At 26.2% G+C, this 16,776-nt stretch overlaps 1 protein-coding gene across 1 annotated transcript; it reads right to left on the minus strand.

Moving 5' to 3' along the window:
• Positions 1-7,541: 7,541 nt before the first annotated feature.
• On the minus strand, positions 7,542-14,084 carry LOC114177449 (4-coumarate--CoA ligase 2-like). Its single transcript, XM_028062786.1, has 5 exons — positions 13,001-14,084; positions 8,747-8,945; positions 8,433-8,646; positions 8,243-8,345; positions 7,542-7,999 (listed from the first exon to the last, which is right to left on the minus strand). Exons 1-5 carry the CDS (start codon positions 14,003-14,005, stop codon positions 7,877-7,879), a joined length of 1,644 nt encoding a protein of 547 aa, XP_027918587.1. The 5' UTR covers positions 14,006-14,084; the 3' UTR covers positions 7,542-7,876.
• Positions 14,085-16,776: the final 2,692 nt, after the last annotated feature.

Raw genomic sequence — 16,776 nt, forward strand, 5'->3', positions numbered from 1 at the left:
CATATTTAAATTGCATGATGAGCTAAAAGCCCATCAAAAAATACCTCCTTTTTATTTTTCTTAATTAAATCAGTGCGGGCGCAATAAATTGGTAACCCACCTCACAATATTCGAACATGTTTTCTCACTGTTTCAATATCAATTAATTAATTTTTATGAAATGATAAAAAGGTTTTTCAATGCAAACACAATATCATGAAATATTCAATATCAAAATGATGAATTCTCATTTCTTCAGTATCAAGTATTTATAAATAAATTATAATTATATTAATTTTCAATTAGACAAATTAGGATACCAAATAAAATTTCAGGAGACCAAAACATTTATTAGATTTACAAAGTTAATGAAACAAAAATTTATAAAATTTATAAATATTTTTCAAAAATTACAAAAAGGAAAAAGATATTCAAATTTAAAAATATTGTAAATGTCTCTTTACTCGCATTCTTCAAATTCTAATGAAATCTCTCTTTTTATACACTAATAAAAAATGTAATACACCCATTAAATGAAATCACACAAAGAATACATATTAAACTAGTAATAATTGAAATTTATCATATATCTTTCATCTTTAAACTTCCATATATGTTGGATTGTAATTGACAAGATTCATGACAATAATATTAAATTATTATATTATTGAAAATAATATTTTTTTATACAACTGTAGGTATGTGTATAAGCATAGAGAATACCTGATTTTTTTAATTAGGTATGAGATGAGGATAGGAATTGGGATGGGGATGGGGAATGAGGATGTATATCAATCCTGTTCCTGTCCTTATACGTGTCAAAATACACATCATCGTCGTATTATTCCCGTTTAAATTATTAAAATACTCATAGTCTATTAAATAACCTTATATATCTATAACACTTAATTTCTATTTTGATTTCTTCTAATTGTTTGGCTTGCCATGAAATCCATCGCATCTCCAAAATATATTTTGTCTTATTACAATATGTTAATATGTTGAGATGATATATGTCAATTAATTTATGTTTTTTGCGTCTCAATTTGAATATTTTTACTCTTTTTTAATATTTTTATTTATTGTATATCATCTTTTCACAGAAAAATATTTAACATTGTCAATTTAAGTATTCAATATCATAAACTTTGTATTTATTAAGTAATATAAAATAATATTTCTTTTTTATTCTATTTTTATTAAAAAAAAATTCATTTGAATAACTTCTTTGTTTCACTAAATAATTTTTTATTATCTCTTCGATTAGGTTGATATTTGAAAATTTTTCTCATATATATATATATATATATGATTTTTTTTATATTATTATATTATTAATTATACATATATTTTCTTTTGTGTAATTTTATTCTATCGATATCGTAAATTATTTATTAGACATACATTTTATATATTTTTTAATATTTTTATCAGTAGTTTATTTCGGACAATATCCCTATAACATATTTATTTGTCTTCTTATATGTGACATTGTTTATGTGGATGATCCTCCGCAGCCTCCCAATAATATATTTTACGTTTTCGTTTTAAAAGGCATATGTTATATTAATCATATAACCACATTACAAAATAACAAAAAAAATTATCAAAATATAATAATATAAATATGACGTTAAAAATTAAGAGAAAAGTTAAGTCATATTGACTCAATTAAAAAATATAACTTTCTAAATACTCAATAAATCAAATAATATTTTATAAGATCAGTTAAAAATATCTAAATTTAAATATATTAAAGTTAACTAAAAAAAATAATTGCATATTTTCCTCCGGAACATGATCCACTATAAATAAATAATTGTTGTTTTCTCTACTAATTATCAACGGTAAAAATTTTTCGCAAATGATTATTTTAAATCAAGATAATAACACTTGGCACGTACCTTGTCACGTGACGATACCTTATCACGTGTTATATCAAGGATTTGACACATGGCTATTTTCTTTTTAAATTCAAAAAGAAAATTAAAAACTAAAAAAACAACAGAGGTTAACATGTGGCAAGGTACTTAACGGCGTTTGTGAAAACTTAACGGATAGTACTACATTGATGCACATTACGAAATTGGGTACTAAATTGAGACAAATTTAAAAGTGGATACCATTTTAAAATTTTGGAACCAAACTAGGTATGTTTCGTGTAATTAAACCTTTATTTTACTCGTTTCTCTACCATATCCATCTTCAAAACACATCCATAAATCTTCTTACATCCAAAACTTCATATATGGAGTTATTGCCCAAAGGCCTCCACACTCAAATTACGAGACCCACATCGATCACGAGATTAAATCCCTCATGGAAATATTATACACTCTTACGCTTTGTTCTTTTGGAAGAATTTACTGCTCATATAAAATGGGAAGAGATGATTTATATGTGATAAACCTTGTTCTTTTGGAGGTGATAGAGAGTGATGTCGAATGATTAGGATAATTCATTCCAAAAGCAATCTCCTTGTACATAGTGAGATTATAGGATGACGCACTTCAATTTACAAAATTATCCCCTCGTATTCCAATTTTCGTACAGTTGATTTATTCATTTCTCTTTATTATGAAAACAACATAATAAAAATTAATAACACAAATAAAAATTTATTATGGTTATAATAAAAATTTTTTACTTCTAAATTACTATTAAAATTAAAATAAAATTTTCATATAAATAAATTATTTTTCACGTTACATATTACATTTATTTTCATACCAAAATATTGTATTATTTAATTTTTTAAAAATATTTTTTTAATAATTTCAACCATTCAATAAAATTTACAAAAATAATTTTAAATAATTTTATATTATTTTTAACAATATCGTTAAGAACATTTTAGTAACCTAATTTTTTTTTATTATTTTCTTTAATATGTCACATCTATTAATTTAATCACAAACTTATAAATTCTTTATTCTGTAATCCATTCCAAAATTATATTCAAATATTTTAATCTTTTTAATATGTCACATCTATCATCATCTAATATTTTCGATCTCTCTTCTCCTTTACCTCAAATATTTCTCCCAAAACAACCAACGCCTTAGGGTCTCTGATGCTCCATACGGGGAAGGTTGAATTTTATGCTCTATAGTCAAATTGCATATCTTAAATTACCAATTTTTTCAGTTGCTATTATGAAGAAAAAGGAAGTTTATCCAATCTTATAAAAAATAGTATTTATATTTTCAATTATAATAATTATTTTTTTCTACTCTAATTAATAGTAAATAATAAAATAATCAGACAGTGATTGTGTGCTTCCTTTCAGAACGCACTACTAGAACTAAAATGAAAATATAATGACAAAGTCTACGACGCGGTGATGTATATGTGTTGAAAATTATTTTACTGAAATAGAGAGAAAAAATTGACTAAATTTGAAGAGTGAGTGTGTTTTTATTGAGTTGTTGATAATTGATTTAACCGGAATAAATTCTTTAATACAGAAATAATAATTAGATATTTCTTGTTTAACATAAAATTTATTATTATTTAATTTATTTTGAAAACAAAACACATAATAATTCTGCGTTAGAACATAATTAATTCTACGTTAATTTGACGTTGAATCAAACATGCAGTAAATTTTTTTATATGAAAGATTTGGCATTATTTTTAATATAAAATTTTAAAATTTAATATTTATAGACTTAATTTTTTTATACACTACTTAACTTTTTAAACAGAAAAAAAATTAGCAAAGTGATTGATGGTCATGTGTGTGTCGAGAATTGTTAAATGCAGATGTACTTATAACTGAGATATGACTTCTTTAATTGCAGTCCAAACTATGGAAGTTAAGTATCATGGTCAGATCCAACATTTTCGGCGAGTACGACAACATTTATTTATTAATAGAAAAACATTTATTTTAAAATATTCTCTTTGATAAAAAAAACTTAAAAAAATTAAGAAAAACAATGTGTTCAATGTATAATATATATTTATAAAACATATTTTATTAAAAAATTTACTTTGACCAGTCGACAACATGCTTATCTAAATTAAAAATAAAATACGATTTTTTTTAAAAAATCTTATAAACGAACATAATAATAATAATAACAATAAACGGACCAACTTGGATTAAGATTTTATGGAATCAATTACTATTTTCTGGTGATATGAAAGAGGTTATGTTGTGAATAACTTGTTTCAAGATGAGAGTTGGGATAGGTGAAGATTCAAATGTGTTTATTCTATAATTTATTTAATTTATTTAGATAGACGGAGGATCGAAGGGGCACGTGGGCTAGGACACCTTCAAACTTTTTGAAAATATTTTTAAGTTATATGTATTGTTTTTAAATTATATGTATTTTTTTAATCAGGTAGTAATATATTTAAAAATCAATAAAAATTAAATTAGATAATTTTTTATTTTTTTATAAAATATAACACTTAATGTAACAAATAATAAAATATAAAATTAAATATAGTAAAGAAAAAAAGTATTAAGTTAATTTTTATTTTTTTTTAATTTTTTTACACGTAATCATCTCTTAACTTTATTTATTTTCTTTTTGTTAATAAAAAAAATTAAACAGAAATTTATTATTTATGTTTTCTTTTCTCCTATATACTCTTTCATTCTTAAAGATAAAAAATTAAAATAACTCTTGTTTCACTTAATAATATTTACCATTATTTTTTATCTCATGATCCTTATGTATATTGCTTTTTATGAATATAGGAAAACAAGTAATATATTATATGATTTTTTAGAGGCACTTTTAATTGTGATTTAACTATCATAGTTTCTTTTAGTAATTATGTCTTTCAATTTTTAATTAGATTATCATAAATTATTTATAAGTCTTAAACTTATATTTTAAATTGGTATATGGATGAAAAACATAAGAATAAATTTAATTTTTAAAATTGATAAAAAAAAACTACAAGTGAAAATGAAAATAAGACAATATAGTTGTTCGTCGCTTAACACTAAAATGAAAGTTTGTGTTGACTTTTGAATAAATCAATGCACATTCACATTAAAAAAAGGGAAGATAAATATTTTACAGATATATTATTGAAAAAAAAATAGTTGAAAAAATTAGTTAGGATTTAATTATTTGATAAGTTTAAAAATATGAAAAATGATAGACAATCATTTATACATGTGAAGTTTCTTTTATTATTATAGCTATAATAAATTATCTATTCATTATTATTAAAATAGTAACAGTCATATTAAATATATAAATTTGAAGTATATTATTTTAATTTTCTAAAAATTTCGATCATTATGCGTCACTATGTTTAGGTAGAAACTTTACAACAAGCAGGGCGTATAGTGTGGCTAAGAAATTTTGGAGTTGGTTTAGCTTGTCGTTTATTTTAATAGCCACACAACTTTTTTTTTCATAAATCTTACAAATTTTATTAGTTGTAGGCGTAGCTATCACTAGAACATTAGACTGACAAATTTGTTAATATATTTTGGATTATATTAGTATCGCTTTTTCTATCAAAACCGAATTAACGGGACCAATTGTTGTTGTGAAACCTATCATTAATCATGATTGGTATAATCTATGATTGAACGTGATTGAATGAATTTTTTCAAATCTTTGGAAAGCCTAATATTGTTTATGGGTTTATTAATATTTTTTTTTCAGGGGGTAATGAGTGAAATCAATAATAGTAACATTTATTGCAACAAATTTCAAAGTGTATCACCTTACTGTCCATATACCTTGATTTTTGAAAAATTTAAACTTCTTAAACAATTAGTAAATATAAACCATCGTTCGATAATAAACATATCAATTTGTTTATTCTCAAGTTGGGTCGTGACCTATTAAAAAATGTTTTTAAGATCAAGAAGTTCATAGAATAAAATTTTCATAAGACTAAACTGGAAATAAAAAACTCTAAAGATTAGGACAAACTTATGGACTGAACTATAAAATCAACCATAGGTCAAGATAAATAGGGTTGAGTCATCCTAAAAGTCAAGTACGTCCATTGAATTGAGTTTAAGTTAGGTTGTAACTCAATCCACGATTGATGAGGTCCACATTATGATGAGTTAAATCAAAGTCACATCGGGCAAAGTCGAGTCAAACTCATGTTTGATCGAGTCAAATCAAATCTCACGTTGGGTCAAGTTGAGTTGGGTTCACCTTAAAATGATTTATATAAGGCTCACTCTAGCCTAATCAAGTCGACTTAAGTCAAGTTGAAACCATTTCAAGCCTAACTAAGTTGGGTCCACATCAACCAAGTAGAGTCCAACCCACTTAAATGGAGTCAAGTTAAGCTCACATTTGTTCCTACATCACATTGAGTCTAGTGGTCTAACCTCAGGTTGAGTTGAGTCATACCCATCTTAGAGTTAGTTAAGTCAGACCCACCTCTAGTTGAGTTAAGTCCAGCACACCTCATGTCGAGATTGGTCGGTCCAACTTAGGTTTGGTTGATTCGGGCCAACTTAGGTCGAGAAAGGTTGGGTCCATTTTGAACTAGGTTAATTCAAGCCTACTTTTAGTTAAGTCGGGTCATGCCCATCTCTGACTAAGTCGGGTTAGGCCCATATTGGACCAACTCGAGACGAGTCTACCTTGACTTGAATGAAGTCCACCGCATGTTAATTCAAGTTAAGGAAGAGTCAATCATGTTCAAACCCACTTCAAACAATGTAAGGTGAGATCAAAGCCAAGTTGAGTTGGGTTGGCATAAACAGACAAGTTGGATTAGATCCTAACTTTCCTGTTGAGTTATAAATAGTAAAAAGTAAGTAAAAACCAATTTGTAATTAATATTAAATATTTGAGAATCAATTTGCCATTTAAAACATTTTATAAACTAATGTTTTTATGAAAAATATTCAAGAGTTAATTAAAGTCTTGTAAACGACAAAATAACTTTGATTACGAACTAATGCACTTGAGTCAAAGTTTTAAAGAGTGAGTCTTTTTTAGCCCACTCAATTGATAGACCAATAAAAAAGACTTTATTTAAGAGTGGATTGGAAATAATTCATATATTATGAGTCAAATTAACACCTCCAATTGATAATAGCATACAAATTTGTTTTAATTTTACGATTAATTCTCTCTCAACAGCAACAAGAAACCTTGATCTTTTCAAAAGTCATGTTTGGTGATTGACCAGAGGGGGGGGGGGGGGAACGGATATATTTGTCTTTCAAAATGTTAGGCATTGATAAATTATTCCTGAAAAGGTTAAAAAAATTGTACAAAGACTTCTAAATCAACAATGAAGAGATGAATTCATTCCTCCATTAGCTTGCTGTTTTTTTACGTCTATGATAAAATTAATTTTCACTATTATTATTATTTTATATTAACAAAATCAACTCGTCAATTTTTATCATTTTATCATTGACGTAGAACTAATATTTGACGTCTTGGTTAAAAATAAAACCCATACATTTTAATTTTAATTTGTATAATAACGAATTAGGTATTGGAATCGATTATATTCTTAGAAATCAATAGAAATGAAAAAAAAAACTTAATTTAAGTTTACAATAACGTATATTGAGCTTGTAATAATATCTCATGACTCCTAAATATGCTAGTATATGATGATCATAATCACCACATTACGTAGTCTCAAAATTCTAAACTTCTATATATATATGACATGTTTTTTAGTTGATTTGCAAATTAAATAGAAAACATTACATGAACACATCCTAATATTTGGTCTTTATATTTGAACTCAAAGAACTCAAATGAGCTTCTCTCGTCAAGTAGCAGCTTGTTCTACACAGATTTACAGAGATATAAAATAATATTTTCTAGGTCTTCCAATTAAATTATTATTGGAATTAAATGATTTTTTTTTCTTGTGCATAGTGGAGCACCATTATGAAAAAATGACTGAATTAGGTCGTGCCCCATATTCACAATGAAGGAAGACCATTTGCAAGCCTTGCCCTCAGTTCCCTTCGCAAGATCTTTCCAGAGGCTGCCTTCGGAATTGAACTCACAAAGAAAACCCTACTGATTCTTTTGTAAAACACAACCTGCCACCATAGACAGATATTTTCTTTGCATAATTGAAAGATAAAGACAACAAAACAAGAAGCATAAAGCATAATTGTTATAAGCTTTCTTAATTTTCAGAAAATTAATTTAAATGAAATTGAACACTATATATATATATATATATATATATATATATATATATATATATATATATATATCGTGTTTTAATTTCTCAGTTTATAGTAAAAATGAAGAAAATAAAACAAAAAACGATAATAAACCTGCTTTGAGATGTACTGCTTGATTTCTTCCTCAGAGATCGTAGAACCGTTTGATAGTACAACAAATGCAACTGGAACCTCACCTGCAACTTCATCCTTCATGCTGAAATCAACGTCATCATTAAACTATGTGTTGAAAGAGAAAAGTAAGCAAAGAAAATTCAGATTATATGGTAAATTCAGAACTCACGACACAACAGCAGCATCAGAAATCTTTGGGTGCACAAGTAGCATGGCTTCGAGCTCAGCAGGAGCAACTTGAAATCCTTTGTATTTGATCAACTCCTTCAACCGATCAACGATGAAAATCTGGTCATCATCGTCGATGTATCCAATATCACCCGTATGCAACCATCCTTCTTCGTCTATAGTTATTTTTGTGGCCTCTTCATCGTTTAGGTAACCTAACCAAACAATGCCGTAACTAAATTATTTTAAAATTTGGTCCATACCAGTGAATTTTAATCAAAAATTTAGCAGTGGAAAAAAAAACCTAAATTTTACCTTTCATGATCTGGTTGCCTCTGATACAAATCTCACCAGGTTGATTCGTGTGAAGCGAAGCAGCAGTGAGAGGGTCAACGATCTTCATCTCTGCATTTCTTACAACGGTCCCGCACGAACCTGATTTCACATGCCCTGCTTCCTTCGCAAACGCTAAGCACATTGAAAGCACTGGTCCTGCTTCTGTCATCCCATAACCCTGCATGTATGAAGTATATGCACCGTACAATTAATCACCATCTTCGCGTTTTTTCTTATGCTTCTTTCATTCTCTCTTTTTCTTTCTCATGGAGGTTACTTTCCTAATGTTTATCCATGGTCAACGAGAAAAAAGATTACTAAATTTAACGTTGCATACCGTTGCTGTTCGTACAATTATGCAATTATTGATTTTCCTTTTTTTTGTTTTTTAGTTAAGCAACCGTAGTTGCTTCCACAAGGAACTAGTGAGTTGCTGATGGACCGATACTTTAATTTAGGTTACCTATCCGTATCCGACATGTATCGTGTCTAATATTTTAAGATATTTTAATGATACTTAATAATAAAATATCTAATTTATAAAATAATAGTACATTACAATAAAATCTTTGAATAGTGACTAATTTTAGTCACAAAAAATAATTAGTCATTATATAGTGACCAAATTGACAATTAAAATAGTTGCAAAAAATTATAATCGGTCTCTAAATTGATAATTAAAATAGTTTCAATGATGAATTAATTTTTAAATTGGTCACTAACATTAGATATAAGGTTTTGACTACCAAAATAATTGGTCTCTACTTAAAAAATTTGGATTCACACATTAATAATCATATATTTATTATGTTTGTAAGAATTATTATATATTTTTTATTATATATATCACATATCTATTACATATCGTATCCTAATATTTTAAAAATAAACGTATCAACATATCAAATATGTGTCATATCCGATATACGTATCGTATCTGTGCATCATAGGTGATGCGTCCATTTTTTGAAAATCACCTTTTGATAACTACAACTTTTTAAACACACATGTCATAACTTTTTCAATGACTACAACTTTTTAAACAAACATGTATTTTAAATGAAATAATAACACAATTTAACTGCATAACAGTAGCAAATTGTCAAAAATATTAAATATTCATTCAGTCTGACCGCCATACCATCCTTAAATGATAAAAGTCAAGTCATATAGACAACAGTTGAGAATTAAATGATAGGATAGGACCTCTACGGACTTCAACAAAAACAAAAAACTGTACTTATAATAAGGAAGGTTATTTTGAGATTCAATATCATTTATACACATTTTATATTTATTATTTTATCCTTCGATGTTTTCTTTTTATAAATACAAAACTTAACTTAAATATATTGTTAAGTGGTGCAACTATTATAAAAAAAAAAAAAACATTTTCCATTATCAAATTGGACTCTCTTTTTCTTTTTTGCGTTATAAAATTCCACGCGTGCTTTATAAAATATAATAAATTAAAGTGTTTGTTGCACTAAAATATTAAACAAAATATTTCTTGTATTAACATATTAAATGGCATATTTACAATGAGTATTATTAAATCTTTATTACAGTAAAAAATATTGAAAGCATTTTTAAGTTAGAAATAAAAAGTATTTACTACTTATTTTAAACTATTAATGTGATAAAAAAAACTATATTATATAATTTTAAAAAAATAGTGGTCATAAAATAGTCTTTAATTTTTTTTACTAGAACATTAATTGACATTGACTACTGTATTAATAAACTATAACTCAAACATAAATATAAATAATATATTGAAAAACTTTATTCAACTCAACTGAATTTAAATTGTTATTTAGTTTCACAAAAATATAAGCTTATTCGCAAAGAAATAAAATTAAATTAACTAACATGGTTAACAGTTTCAAAGTTAAGTATTTTACTTGTAACTTATCCATTCTGAAGTAAATATAATTTTATTCTTCAAAAAACTTAAATATTTTAATGTTCTTAATTTTAATAAATTATTAATTATATCATTCATTTTTTTCAAATTAATTACATACAAATATTTTTGACAGAAAAAAAGTAATGTGTATATATATATATATATATATATATATATATATATATATATATATATATATATATATATATATATATATATATATATATATGTATGTGTGTGTATTAAAAGACACATTATTTAATTAATCACTTGAATAAATATCTTATCAAAAATAGAAATTACACTAATCTCACTTTATGTTGTGATAAATGACACTCGCAATCCCTTTTGATTTAAACTGTAATTTAATTTTTGAAAAATCAAATTTTTATTTATTTTGTATAAATTTTAAATAATTAATATTAATTACATCATTTATATGTATTTTATTATTAAAAAAATTATAAATTTATTTATCTATTTTTGTCAATATTATTCATTTTTTTCTTACCATTTTTCTAAAATGAGAATTTTCATTTTCATTTTAAATTAATAGACATGTTTCTATTAAAGAGAAACTAAATACCATTTATATTAAGAATAAGAATATATGTGCATATTCAGAAATGATAGGTATCGGTAAATATCCAATTTACCATTAAAAGGGTGTGAGTGGCAAGGCAATCATAAAGATATTGAAAATTGGGATTTCAAAAAAATATGTTCTCATATCTTCGGACAAAATATGCAATGAATAGAAGATGGATATTTTAAATGGATATCCACAGGTAATGGGTACCAGTATTTTTTATACTTATATGGTAATGAGATGGGTATGAATATTATAGTATATATATTCCTAGATACATGCACCTGGTATACACTAATTTAAATTAAAAAAATAAATAAACAATATAATTAAAATATTAACACATTGATTTTGAATGAGTTACTTTTTATCAATTGGTTTAAAAAATTTTCATTCCTTTGCAAACTTTCATTCAACACTATCTAAAAGGGTTATTTGAACTTTATTTGAAATTTGTAAATGTTATGTATTGTATTTTATTAAATTTATGGTTAAAAAATATTGTAAAATATTTCAATTTTTTCTTTGTAAATATTCGCAAATACCCATGAATATACGTAAATATTAAAAAATATGTGAAAAACCGCATAACGAATATTTGTACCAATATGAAGATGTGTACGAGACAAATATTTATCTACCCATAATGTACTCACTTAGTTGACATCAACAGTGAAAACTATAGTGCTACTGAACTTGTTTTATTATAGTAAAAAGTAATAAAATTAATGATAACATTTTTATTATTATAAAATTAAATATAATTAATATTTATAATTTAATTGTAATGAGTTTTTATTTATTTTTTAATTTAAATTGTTAAGTTTAGAAACGGATGGTCAAATTGAGAAAAATTATTAAATTTAGAAAATAACGGTTCTTTGAAAGCTATAATTAGTAAAACAAGTATTTTATTTTAAAAAAATTTAGTTTAAAAAACAAAACTGAAAAGAAAATATGGACCAAAATATATATATATATATATATATATATATATATATATATATATATCTTTAAGCATATAACTATTTTCTTTTTATAATTAGTCTTAATGACTTTAAATAAAATTGTAACGGAATCACGAATAACATAGCCTAAGAATAAGATAATTAATATTTTATTGTAAATTAAAACTCCAATCAATTTAGAAAAAAGTTATAAGAATTGAATTTAAAATATAAAAAAATGAAAATACATTCTTATTATAGTTAGATATCGATTTATAAGTACATGACTCCATATAGTTGCTATAGTACAAGTCATATTCTTTCTTTATCTCTCATTTAAGAGTCTCTTCGTAAACTAATAAATATAATATTTTTTATTATGATAAAATATTTATAATTTTACTTTGACATCTCACTAAATAAAAAATCACAATTGATAAAGCAATTATTTAGATTTATTGGGACAATGGTCGGACTTACTGTGGACTCACGATCATCACATGTGAGTTGGCTGTTTCTTTGTGTAATTCAACTGACATGGATTGGAGCAAAGTGCCAAGAAGGCTAAAAAGGTAAACTAATTTCACAACTTAAGGTAAACGTGTTGCTATAAGTGGCAGTGATAAGGAAACTTCAATCAACCAAAAATTGACATTCACAATTCGTAATAATAATACTTTAATTATATTAATTTTATTTTAATTAAAAAATTATAATATATATTATTATATTAATTATAAGGAGTGTCAAAATATTATTTTTCATCCTAAATTAATGATAATACTTACCTGACCAAGTGTGGCGTTGGGAAGTTTGTCTCTGAGGGAGTCCTCAAGTTCCTTCCCCACAGGAGCGGCGCCAGACATTATCATTCGAATCGAGGAAAGGTCGTAACGCTGCAAATCTGGACTCTTCGCAACCGCCAGAATGATGGGTGGCACAAACGGCGCCACACTCACTTTGTGTTTTTCCACCAGCTCCAGCATCTTCACCATATCGAATTTGGGCATTATCAAAACTGCAGCCCCAACCCGAAGGGAACAGAGCAAAACAGTGTTGAGGGAATAAATATGGAACAGTGGAAGCACGCACAACACCACGTCCTCGCTACGTATATACAGATTAGGGTTCTCTCCGTCCACTTGTTGCGCCACGCTCGTAACCATCCCCTTGTGCGTTAGCATCACTCCCTTCGGAAGCCCCGTCGTTCCTGAAGAATACGGCAGCGCAACCACGTCGTCCGGGGATATTTTAACGCCGGGAATGTCATTCTCGTTTGCCTCCGTTAACTCCGAGAAGTGAAGGTAACCTTCCAGCGCCGCGTCAACGCACATCACTCTGACGTCGTTTTCCCTCGCGAAATCCTTCACTTTGTCCACGTACGACGCTTGTGTTATGATGAGTTTGGCGTTGGAGGCCGCGGCTTGCTTGGCCACCTCCGCCGGAGTGTAGAAGGGGTTAGCGGTGGTGACGGTGGCGCCGCAGAAGGAGGAGCCCAGGAATGCGAAGACAAACTGGGGGCAGTTCTGGAGGAGAAGGAGGATGACGTCGCCGTGCTGGATGCCGAGTTTGTGGAGGCCGGCGGCGACTCTGCGAGCGGTGAGTTGGACGTCGGCGTAGGTGAAGCAGTCTCCGGTGGCGGCGTTTATGAGGCAGGGTCGGTGGTTGAATTGGGTGAGGTTTTGGAAGATGTAAGTGTGGAGAGGGAGGTGCGTGGGAATGTAAATGTCGGGGAGTTTGGAACGGAAGATGAAGTCGTGGTTGTGGTGTTGTGTAGATTGTTGTTGTTCCATTTTGGTTGTGGTTGCTACGTTGTTGGTTTGGGTTGTGGAGAATGTGAATGGGAGTGAAGATGAGAGGGTAGAGGGGAAAAGAATGTGATGAGGAAGTTGTTGTTGAGTTACTTGTGTTGTAGTTTCATGCGTGAGTCTTGGACATGTTAGTGCATTTAGGCCGTTTTCAATTTAGAATATAAGATAAGCGAAATAATTTTTTGACTACTAAATTTTGACAACTTTCTCCTATAATTTTATTTTTTAAGTAATTTTTTATTTTTCTATTTTCTCATTTTCAATATTTCAAAATCTCTTAGAAAATGACACATCATGTTTTAAGAGAAAGTTGTCAAAATATCATTCTTCACAAGATAAATTTGTCTTTTAAGTATAAAGATAAGATATTTTTTTTAGTGAATTTAGAGGATAAAATAAATAAATTTATAGATGAATTTTATAAGAATCAGAAAGTTATTTGAGTGATGTAATAGATTAAATAAAATATTACAATAGATAAAAATTAAAAATTATTAAAATATTCTTGATGGAAAAATAAAATAAAATAATCATTAATATTAAAATTTAATAATATTTTAATTATTATTAATTATTATACATATTTATACATATTTTATTATTTTTTAATTATTATATATACATACTATTAATTATTATTATTATTATTTTATATTATCAATCATTGTATTTTTAATAATATTTTAATTATTATACATACATACAATGACGGAACTATGCATGGAGAGGGGAGCCACGACTCCCCCATTTTTTTGGAATTTATTATATATATATATATTTTTTAAATTATATTTATATATTATTTATATTAAATTTATATTATGGAAATTATAATAAAAGATAAAATAAAAAAATTAATGGAAACATTGATCTATAAAAGAGATTATGATTTTTTTTTGTTATAGGATTTTTTCACCGTGTAAATTATCATGAAAGTGTGTGAAGAGAAATAAATATAAAGAGATAGATGGGAAAACAGAGGTTGGGGAATTGGGAAACACATAGATTGAGATTGAAGTAATTCTCACATGATCTCACAGATCAAATTTAGTATCTTATTATGATTTATGTATGTTTATTAATCTTTTTAGGATGTTTCTCCAAATTAAGTTTATCTCAAATTAGTATAAACTTAATTATGATTTTAGGGATTCTTTTATAAAAATGGTAGTAACCCTAATTATACTTTTTCCTAAATTATTATAACCCTTAATTATGAAAGTTAGGGATTTTGTGTTTTCTGCTACTTATGGTAAATTTTCTTTTTTTAAGTTTTGAAATTTATACTGTGTTGCTTATTTAATTAAAGTGGTATAAGTTTTGTTATGTCTTGTATTGTGATAATTGTGATTTGTAAATATAAATTTTATTTTTTTCTAAATAGGTGAGATATGATAAATTTATATTAGAAACATTATGATAAAGAGTAAACAAATTAATTCTTTTTTTAAAGAAGGAGCTTTTTGATAAAGATGAAAAAATGCATATATGTTAACTAAACTTTTCATGAGAACCAAGAATTCAAGACAATGAAAATCAAATCTCTAAAGTTCCTAGAATTATATATAATGAATTTAAAAATTTATTAGAATACGATCCGGGAAAAGCGTCTCCAAATTTGACAATACCCACAAAATCAAATTGATGAGGTACAAAGGGCTTATATAAAATGATATTATGGTTTGGTATCATGATATAATAACAAATAATACTCATATTTTTTTATATTATACTATTATGTGTTTGTTTTAAGCAGATGAAATGAGAAGAAAAAATGAAAAACTTTTTTTTTTCTAACTAAAAAAAAATTATATATAACAAATTTAATTTGACACCTCTAAATTTTTTCTCCAAGTTCCGCCTCTACATACATACATATTTATATATATATATATATATATATATATATATATATATATATATATATATATATATATATATATATATATATATATATATATATATATATCGAATATTTTATATATTATGTTATCTTTATCATAACTTTTTATTTTTTTATAAAAATTAATTAATTAATATTTAAACAGTAAAAAAATGGATATGTTATGAGTATGAATATAGGTATGAGTATGATAATATACTCGTTATCCAGTAAAAATAGACATGAGATAAAAATTTAATATCCGTATTAAGACGAGTATGATTTTTTATATACATTATCCGATAACAAAATTCGTCCATATCCCACCCCGTTGACATTCTTAATTCTCGTACAAATTATACAGTCATTCATATGTGCAATCTATCCTACCCGATCAAAGTATTAAAGTTTGTCAAACAAAACTGATTAACTTAGTTTAATACGTCATTAATTTCCATCAATAAAATACGTCATTAATGTAATTGAATTTGAATCATAGAAGAAAGACAATGGTGTCATGAAAACAATTATAATTTGTAAAACTATACAATTTAAAAAGTAGGAGAGATAAATAACAAACAAAAAGATAACTATAGAGCTTCTTATAATATGTCCAGAATTTGTTATAATTTCGAATCAAAAAGTTGTAACTACATATATATATATATATATATATATATATATATATATATATATATATATATATATATATATATATATATATATATATATATATATATATTGACAAAGTCAGTTGTTATATGATGCAGTCATTATATAACACCGAATACACAACCATTTCATAATTATTTATATTAACATACGATGAAAAATTCTCACTTCATTTACACAAAATTATATTTTTTATTTT

Source organism: Vigna unguiculata, chromosome 3 (genome assembly GCF_004118075.2).
Source record: "Vigna unguiculata cultivar IT97K-499-35 chromosome 3, ASM411807v1, whole genome shotgun sequence".
Taxonomy (NCBI): Eukaryota; Viridiplantae; Streptophyta; class Magnoliopsida; order Fabales; family Fabaceae; genus Vigna; species Vigna unguiculata.